The 10373-nt window shown below is 28.6% G+C and overlaps 1 protein-coding gene across 1 annotated transcript; it reads right to left on the bottom strand.

Moving 5' to 3' along the window:
* Positions 1-448: 448 nt before the first annotated feature.
* On the bottom strand, positions 449-8873 carry LOC111035512. The gene is made up of 2 exons (XM_022317154.1): positions 8661-8873; positions 449-4233 (listed from the first exon to the last, which is right to left on the bottom strand). The coding sequence occupies exons 1-2, from the start codon at positions 8684-8686 to the stop codon at positions 2286-2288; spliced, it is 1974 nt and encodes a 657-aa protein (XP_022172846.1). The 5' UTR covers positions 8687-8873; the 3' UTR covers positions 449-2285.
* Positions 8874-10373: the final 1500 nt, after the last annotated feature.

The raw sequence follows: 10373 nt of genomic DNA on the forward strand, positions 1-10373 counted from the left end.
GAATTATAGAGGGTATTAAGAATAAAGTATATTATATTTCTTCAAAATTAAATTATAATCCCATCATGCAGTGTAATTGAATTAAAAAATATTATAAAAAAAAAGTTGAAAAAACATATATTTATATATATATATACATTATACTAAACTTCCCATAATATTTTTAAGAATTAATTGTAAACGATATATTATATATTATATAAAATCATTAGTTATTGAATGTTTTATTTTGTAAGATCAATTTTAATTTTATTCAATTTTTTCTTTTTTTTTATTTGTGATTTGTGGAATTATATCAACCTCATAATATTACATTATGTGTGTTAATCATATATTTTTGATTCATATGCATTTATATATATATATATATATATAATATATATATAATATAATTAACAAAAATAAATTTATATAATAGCCTTTCATTATAATATAGGCATGAGTAATAATTTCAGTATTATTTATTTTATACCTTATTGGTTACTTCTCGCATTTATTAATGTTTTGTACATGTATTACTGACCCTTTCTAGCATATATCCGTAAAGTTATAATTAGTTAGGTATACCTACTATATGATATTTTCATTTCTTGAAGATTGTAATTATACATTTATAATGATACTTGACAAAATTAGGTTCATGATATGATTATGATATATTGTTTTAGTGATTGTTCAAACAGTGAAAGCTATTTTATGTATATATATATTTAGTTATAGTAAATATGCATCATATGAGTTTAATCTACATCAGTGTTTCTTAAACTATGTAAGAGATCACTTCAAGGTTCCGCAAAACTTAAGTGCTTTTCTCAAAATTTTTCAATATTTTTCCCATCTTAAAAATGGATTGAACAGTCATAAGTCTAAAAAGTGGATTATTAGGTGCTTATTAAGTTTAGAATATGATTCTAATATGCTCTAAAAAAACCTTAAAATATTCTCTTAATAATCTTCTAACTGGCAAAATATGCTTTTTTTTTACATCAAATAATTTAAAAATGTACCATGTAAATATGTAATGATGTGCTTAAACTTGAAATTGATTATTGCTACCTTTTCTTTGGCAAATTATTTAAATTCAGTCGCACTTACAACAATTAAACAATTAAAAATAATTTCAATTTAATTACAAACATATTATGGAACAATTTCTTTCATTTTTAAATTGAAAACATTTTTTTCGCCTGACAAACTATTTTAACTCAAGAAATGAACAAATATGACTTATGGACAAATAATACAATATATTCTTAAATACGAAATACAGCCTGAATATTCTTTAATCTTTAAAACATGCTGTAAGATACAATATAAATTTTTTCTACAAATTCTGTAGATACCTACTGATAAATTTTCCAGTTTATTTATCCCTGTTGAGCTAAACAGTTTGGCATAAACTGTAAAGCCAAAAAAATACAAGTAAAAACCTAAAAAAACTGCTCTCAAGACTCATAATAACCTATATACCTTCAGTTATGTCTGAGGGGGGGGGCATGCCCAACGCTATTTTAATTAATATTAACAATTGTTTTATCACTTGTAAAAATAAAAAATAGTATGTGCCGTGTATAAATAAAGACACTACAATATTATTTAATACAAACAAATTACAATAAAAATACTTCACATTTAAGTATACATTTAATTGATTATTTCATATGTAGATCTAAAACTAGACTTAATGAACCTAAAGATATATATGTGTTTAATACTTTAATATGAATTAGTTGTACATTTATAATTTATTATGAATATGTATAAAATAATTATAAAGTTTCTTGTTGTATTTGTTACGCAGGTATCTAAATGTGTCTAACCTATGTGTTTTTACAGTTACATAAATATTACTTAATTTTTTTACTTTTTAGATATTTAGATCAATATTCATAAAGGTAGGTAGTAGGTACAATAGTTAAAACTAATAATATAAAATAAAAAAATAATCTAAATTAATCAAAAGATAATAATATTAACATGCATGTTCTACGGTTTCACTTATGGCCGGGCCACACATAGCGATCGAGCCGCAGCAGATGAACCGCGACAAGTTATCTGTGTCATTATTATCTAATGTTTAGACGTTTAGTTACCATTGTAATGTATAAAGTATTTCAACTTATTGAATACGTATTAAGTACCTTGGTATTCAGTTGATATGATGTGAAGTAGACTACCTTAATGCTAGGTATTGAACTATTAAATCACTAAGTAGTGTAGAAAGGGTTACAGTGAGTGTTAATTTATCCATTTTTTACAAACATCGATGGTTCATGGACCCATTTTTAGACCGACATTTTTCTTCTTGGGATTGTTTTTATTTTTTCCGTGTGTTTTATTTGAAAATTAGGCAATGTTGTCCCTTTTTCAATAGTAATGACTTCTTCATCTTGTTTCTTGTGTAAATTGTGTATAATGTAGGGTGCTGTGCTGGGGAATATTCCTGCTAGGAGTCTTAAACAACAACCAGAAGTTTGGTAAAATATGGTTGTATTAATGCTGATTTTTATTAATTTTGATATTGCTCTCCAGATATAAAATATGCCTAAGAGTCCTGAAATGCAGGTTCCGAATATAGTGAACCATCCCCACATTCTGTCTTCAATTGTTTTTGATATGGTAATTTCATCAATCAAGCTTTTTAAACGTAATCCTTGGTCTACGTATGAATGTCCCATGGATTGTCGGGCAATATTTTTCTGGACCGTCTGAATTTCTTGTGGTAGTAGTTGATATTTTTGTAATGCTGCCATAGTGTCTCGAGAGTAAATTCCTTCCTTTCTTAAATACTCAAGATTTATGTGGTTCCAGGTCCATGATGTAAAAGGTTTTAATGTTTGTGGTTTTACAATTTCTCTAAGAGTTGGTGCAATTGTATACCAATCTGAATGAAAACGGAATGCTACTGGGAGGTATTCATTGCAATCAATTTGTGTGCCATATTTTTGTAGGATATATGTTTTTGGAGCCATGAAGTAGGTTTTATTATTAAGTGTTACTGGGAATTCATTATAACATGCAGTTTGTTCTGCATATTGTACATCGACTGGTTTGCATTTTATTAAATAAATTATTTCGCCTGATTTTATTGCTATGTTTCCTGGACCTTGTCCCATAGCATATGCAAATTCGTCTAGACTGTATGTGGCTAATGATAATTTAAACAATAATTGTGTTCTTTCTATCTCACATTGCGTCCTTATTAATTCATTGTATAATGAAGTTATTGTGTTTTCTAAGGAGTTTTTTATGTAGACAAATTTTGTGTTAACATATGATAATTTGAGATCCATGTTTTGAGATAAAATATTTTTGGTGAAGAAATAATGCATAAATGTACTGTCTTCTAATATGAATAATTGTGGGTGCTCTGTTTGTATGACCGGTACTTTGCACACGAGTGTTCTTTTTATTGGTTTTAGAGTGAAAACTATGTTTTCAGATTGAATTAAGAAAGTATGTGTTTGTAACGCATTTTCTAGTGTCTGTTCTGAAATCATTAATGTGGCAGTACCATCATACAATACATCGAAATTCTGAGTGTCACAATTTTGATATATAATACTATTATCCCAGATTATTTCACCTCTGTATGGATCTATTCCATACATTTCTGATAGTTTCATTTTAGTTCCTGTCGGTAAAATTAATAAGTCATCTTTGCTAATAATGTTTGCAACGCCTTCACTTAATAGTATTTTATAGTTAGCTTGAACTACAACATTATTCCACGATCCTTTATCAGTAGAATATGATGTTCCTCGACAGTTCCCATTTTTGTCGATATTACCAGCTATGGTGTGTGTAGTCCACGTGGTTTCATTGGCTTTTAATTCTATTATAATGCCACCTGTAGGGAAATTAAATATTGAAGATCTGTGGAGTTCTGTGCAACCTGAGTTTCCCAACAATAATAACTCTGAGAAATATTCGTCTTTTACTACTTGGGCATCATCAGACGTTGCACATTTAGTGATTAAATAGTCTACTGAAATAAGACATGATTTGAAGGATATTGTGCTAGTGTCAGGCTTTTGGATTAGTTTGATTCTTGGGACTTCCGTGCTTGTTGCCGGTGGTGGAGTCTTACAGTGGTCAACTTCTAAGCTGTTGAACGATGCTACATTTATTCCTTTTTCATTGCAGTCATAGGCTATGAATCCGTACACTGGCATCAATCCTAGTATAATGCACATGGCAATTGATTGTTGAGTCATCATGAGTGTGTATAACCTGTAATATTTTACAATTTGGTATAACTAATTTCTAATATTTTTATTTTTAATCATTATTTAAATTTAAAAAAAAGTCTCATTAGGTATATTACACTGTACAAAGATTAATAATTATATTCTTGGAAGTATTTACATATTTGTCATGTCTAAGATTGTAATAAGATTTGACTTAAATAGTTTGTCAAATAATATACAATATTTTCCAAAAATTCTTATTAGTCTTCTTATTTAGTATTTTTTTTTTATTATTATTAACATATTATCTTTCATGTGTTGTACTCTTTGTTTATTATCACCTTATGTAGGGATACTATTATTATTTTTATATAATTTTATTTATTGTTATTTTATATTATATTTTTACAAAGCTTTTTATTTTAAAATTCAAAGATTTATTTTTAATTACTTGTATTTTCTTTGTATTTTATAACTTTTATTATTTTTGATATACACTTTAAAGTTTTCAGAGAAAAGTTCATTAAATCAATGTTTTTTAAAGTTTTATTTAAGTTTAATTGGGCTTCATCAAAATTGTTGTCAGATCATCTATATAAATGATTTTAGATTTGTATAGTAATGCAAAAAATGATTAATTTAATAACCTTTGGAATATGTTACTGCTATTTTTAAATCCTTGATAGATAGCTTTGCAATAAAAAAAATAGAGAGTGTCATTAACCCATGAACTGAAGTAACTTATTTTTAATTGTGTTTGGAGTTCATCTCTTTGTTGAGGAGATACTCTATGAGGAGCGTGCAATTATTTTGGATCTTTATAATTTTGTTTCATTCTTATTTCACATGGTTTTATATTAGATGCGTCTGAAGCAAATAAATGAATAAATTCTTTTAATAATTTCATAACTCGTCTGTATTGTGGCGGATTTAATTCATGGGATATGTTTATAGGGGTGCCCTATCTATCGTTTATGATTTCTGTCTTAATTGTTTTGTCATAACTCATAATCATGGTCTACATTAATTGTTGTGTGCATTTTATGATTTCTTTAAATTCGTTATTGATAATTATAGGTATCTTAATGACTTAATACTTTGATATTATATTATACTAGCTGATCCCGTACACTTTGTTGCCCGTTAAAAATGCCAACTCTATATGAGACTCGATGGTGATAATGCGAGCAGTCTATTGTGCCTACCTGCTGTGTATTTTTGAAATAATATGTTTTATATTTATTTTGATTGCGGACAGACCGATGAGCGACTTGTGCAACTCAGCCACCTTGGCAGTTAGTAGGCAATGTGCGAAAATTCAATTGTATGCGTGCTTATACCTGATCTGCACGATGAATCACTGCAACCTGCAGGCAACCAATAAACAAAAAAAAATAACCATTTATAGTTTATACTAAATATATTTATATTTCTTCTATGACCAATAGCAACCGTATATAAACAAATATTTTCTTCGTAAATCTTAAAATCTTTGTTTGAGCAACTCCCAGGGTCGGACCTATCGGGTCCAATTGTGAATCTAAACCATCCAGGATTGTGTCTTGTTAGATTAGTAAAATAAAATAAACTAAAATTGCACTCGGGCTGATTTTCTGGTAACGCCAACAACGGAAAATGGAAAATGAAGTCGTAATAATCGAATAATCATATTTCATATAGATAAAACCTAAATTTTATCTCTGCTATCGACTATTGCGTCCTATGTAAAGAGAATATTACGGCTATAAATAAAATCGAACGGAATAAAAACGATACGAAAATTATCACTTAACAAAATTTAAACTTTACTTTATGTAGTGAAGCATAATATTAATACCAAATAATTAATTAAATACACGACATATTTCTCCATGTTGATCAATTTTTTTGGTGTTGGCCGGGGGCCCCATTTTAACGATTAATTATGGCATATGGACAATTTTATAAGCTAAAGCTTGCTGTAGCTTATTCAATTCGAAAAAACATTCCAGAACTCAAATGATAAATCATCAAAAAAAAATTTAAAAAAAAGGGTTTTTCCAAAAAATGTTTTCGTAAAAACCTTCTCCTGGCAATTATGAACAATTAAAAAAAAAAAATTGAGTCAAATCGGCCCAGCCGTTCTCAATTGATGAATTGTTATACATCTTTGGCTCAATAGTCAATTTATATATATTATATACATACATATAGATTTTTCATCTTTGTGATTATTTTTTGTAATTGTGTGATATTGTTATTGTTACAATATAATCGTGTGGTTTCATGAGTGACGGCTATATAGATTTAGTGCCTGGGATTCAAAGTGTGTTTTCGTTCGTATTAGGCATACAGAATAATCTTAGGTCTTGTATTATTTTTATCACGGTATGTAACAGCAGTATTTGAATTATCGTCAAAAATACAATTGTCATGATTATAATAGCAATTACGTAGGCCAACTTATTGTCGGACCACCAGTGGCCTGGAAGGTTAGATAACTGTAACAGTTCTAAGTTCTAACAATTATTGACATAATATGTTTGTTCTTTGATAATATAGAAGTTATTTTGTCCTGTTTATTTTGTATAATATATATGTATTTGTCGTTACATTATTTATAATTTATTTATTTAATTTAATATCGGTAAAGATTACTAGGCCTCACTGAGCTTAAACTATTCTACATAGAGATTAATTATAGTGACCACAGTTCCCATCTCCAAGGACATTCTCGCGATTTATATAGTTGCTTAAAATTTAATTTATCTCTTTATTTTCGTTTACATTTTTGTTTGTATTATAATTGTTATAAGTTGAATTTAATTTATTGATGGCACCGGTGTTATTATTGATGTTTTTTGTTAATGCTAAGGTTGAGCATAATTTTGTTTTATTATTAAAATTATCGTTGATGTTGTAAGATTTTTAATTATTTTATCAAAATAGTAATGATCATGTATTAAATCAATAACCTTTTCATGTTCTTTTATTTTCTAATAATTTACCATATTATTTATTGTTTTGTGACAAATAAGTGATTCTATATTAGAATTTTGGAATTCATAAAAAATGTATTACTTTTTCATAGATCAATTTCGTTTGTTTAATTCAGCTGGTATAGTGGGGATCTGTTTGGATCATTCGCAAGGCTCTATTTCGAAAGCATGCCTCTGTGGTGTGCAGTAAGTGGGCAAATTTCACATTTTTGTCTTTTATTGTTAGCATAATTTTGATTTAATAAAAGTGTTTAGTCTAATTGTCTCATTAGATATGAAGGTCTCGAAAAATTGGTTTTGTTTATGTTTGGATTTTTATTGTCTAACAAGTTTTCTATTTTTTAAATTAATTTTTAATGATTTTAACTAGAGATTTTTAGTTGTCCATTGAATTTTTCTGTAGTTTTATTTATTTGGTCGTTCACAATTGATTTTTTTATATCCATTTATGTTAGTCGTTTCTACTGTTACCATGCATAAATTCGATTAAATCATATTTTCCTAAATTGTCTTTTAGCTGTTTGAGAGTGTTCATACTCCATACCCTAACGCCCGTGTATCTAATAGTATTTGGTTTTGAGTCCTTTATGATTGATGCATTATTTAAGTTTCAGGCCTGAGGGATTTATCGTCTTACATAAGGATTCTACTTTGTTGACGTAACTTATTGTTTTTTCATAGTCTAATTGTTTAAGTTTTTGTAATATTAATTTTAAAATAATATCTAGCCAAGCTGTGGTTTTAAATTTGTTTTCTATCATGTTTTCAAATCAGCCCATTTGTGTCATTTGTTAAATTCGACTCATTATTGTCAAGGAAAGTTAAATTTAATCTTCTAAATATAGAGGTAAAACGTAAAAACTTTATTTTATTTTCGTCAGACCGCCCTTTTATGCTAGCTTCTCTATTATATTTTATGTATCTGTGTTTCAGAAATTTAACTGGAAAATGTTTCAGGTTTATAGAATGGTTTTTTCTGTTTGCATTAAAGATATTGATAAAATCGTAGACTGAGGATCTCCGTTAAGATATTGTGTTAACCTATTTTTTAATACAATTCGGGAACTGTGTCCGTGCCGATTAAGTTTCGTTTGGTAAGTTCAGTTAATAACTGAGGTTTTAGTAATTTCTTGACGTCTCTTGAAATTAGTATGTATGTTTAGGTGAGTCTATAGTTTTGTTCCTCTTTAGTATTTTGCTGTTTGGTGGGATGATAAGATTTTTATATTTTTTAATTATTCTTTATTTGTTTGTGTTTATTTTTTTGCATGTTCTGCACCACAAGTTTAGATGTCTCTTGTAATTAAAAAAAGTGCGTGCGCAATGTATATTATATATTAATGTATTTATTTCTTTTTACTCGTAAGTCATTCATTATTTATGTTTATATTACTAACACACTCTACGTTACTACCTTCTTATACGTATTATATAAACGCGTGTAAGTACATATATTTACATGAGGATTTAATTTTATAATAAATTAACTCACCCTAAATTGTAGTGTAGACTTGTCATGCATTCGATGAACGAAAAAAGAAGGTATATGTTTTGTATTTATTTGCTTATAGTTTAATATTAATTAAAAACACACTTAATACATTGGAAACACTTTAAAGAATACATTTATTATTTAAAGACATGATATATTATGCAAATAATACAAATTATTATATCATGTTGCTCATGACGTATGACTGCGACCGTGGGCAAACGAAGGGAGAATGCTGTGGTTAGGACCAGCGCGAAGGTAGGTGGGTGTCGTCCGAGCCGATAAAACGGATAACTTGGATAAAGACATAACAAAGCATACAAAGCCACAGATGTCTATGAAGTGTAAACATCTGTGAGACACCATGTACACTAACACAATGATATATAATTTATAGTAAGAGATATGATGATGAGACTTTTGTTAACCGTTTTCTTTAAATAATAGCCATCAATACAATATAGGTAAATGGTAACACGTTATACCTATACAAGCTCCATATTATATTATTACTCGAACTCACAAACATGTTATAACATTTGAGCATATCTATAACTTATAAGTAATCTCTCAAAGGTCCTACGCTTGTGCTCTTTTCTTTCCCTTATAGGTATTACTAAGTATCCTTATTATACAACTAAAATTGACTTATGATTGTAATTACTAATTATAGCCCCCCGTCCAAGCTTTAATATATTATGTTATGTTGCAAATTACCTAAGTAGTGTAATAATAAATAATTAATAATATAATATATAGATATTATTGCCTACTTATTACGTCTATAGTACAATTTTTGTGTTTTTTTTTCAAAATTAATAGTCCTATAGTATCCTATACTGTAATGATATGCTCACACATTATTATAACAATTCTTAAAAATGTAACAGATAAATAAATAACGATCAGACTGTCGTACGTAGAAATCGGAAATCTCCAGACTCCAATAAATTATTGTCACAGACAAAAATAGTCTACTTTTATTATACGATCACCGATTAAGAAATCGACACTTACTTATGTTTGTAACGGTAAAGCGTAAGGCGTGTGGCTTTCTTACATGCCGCCAGAGAAAGGATAAAAAAGGGTCCATGTCGTAAAACAGAAATCTACTTATCCCTCTTTGGTCGGTACAACCGGGTCATCCCTTATAGCCAGTGCAATGCGCACCACCAAACACAGTAACAACCTCTCTGTATACCGAATCCTACGAAAGACAACTGGACTCCTTATGACGATCAATAATCAATGCGTTTTATTACTTGGATTCGAGTATTTTGAGTAATTAATTTGTGTCACCTAAAATTTCTACAGCACAACCCAGACACAGCTGCGAGTCAGGCAAGACATATAATATAAAATATACTATTATTGGCTGCATTATATTACATTATATATTTATATGCACATACCTATACATTTATACTGTACAGTGTATTTGATCAAATTTTCGAATACACGACCTCGAGATCCCTCCGAACACCTGGAGGAAGGCGAGAGCCGTCCTTAGGGGGGGGGAGGGGCGAGCAGGGCCCAGGTCCTGAGCCTCACGCTTTTTGCTTAAATTTGGGGTTTGAATAAAAGTAGAAATTTTTTTTTTAAATTGTTTTATTTTCATAGTATTTAAATTTTATGTTTTATATAATTAGTAAATATCAAAAATTATATAAAAATAACGAAGTTGAAATATCAACAATACAGTATTAACGTAAT

This window comes from Myzus persicae, unplaced genomic scaffold (assembly GCF_001856785.1).
Source record: "Myzus persicae strain clone G006 unplaced genomic scaffold, MPER_G0061.0, whole genome shotgun sequence".
In the NCBI taxonomy this organism is placed as follows: domain Eukaryota; kingdom Metazoa; phylum Arthropoda; class Insecta; order Hemiptera; family Aphididae; genus Myzus; species Myzus persicae.

Excerpts from the sequence above, each read along its gene's own strand:
- LOC111035512 (XM_022317154.1), bottom strand. The coding sequence starts at position 8,686 with ATGACAAGTCTACACTACAATTTAGG. Across the intron at positions 4,234-8,660 it reads AGTCTACACTACAATTTAGG|GTTATACACACTCATGATGA; the intron begins GTGAGTTAATTT and ends AAAATATTACAG.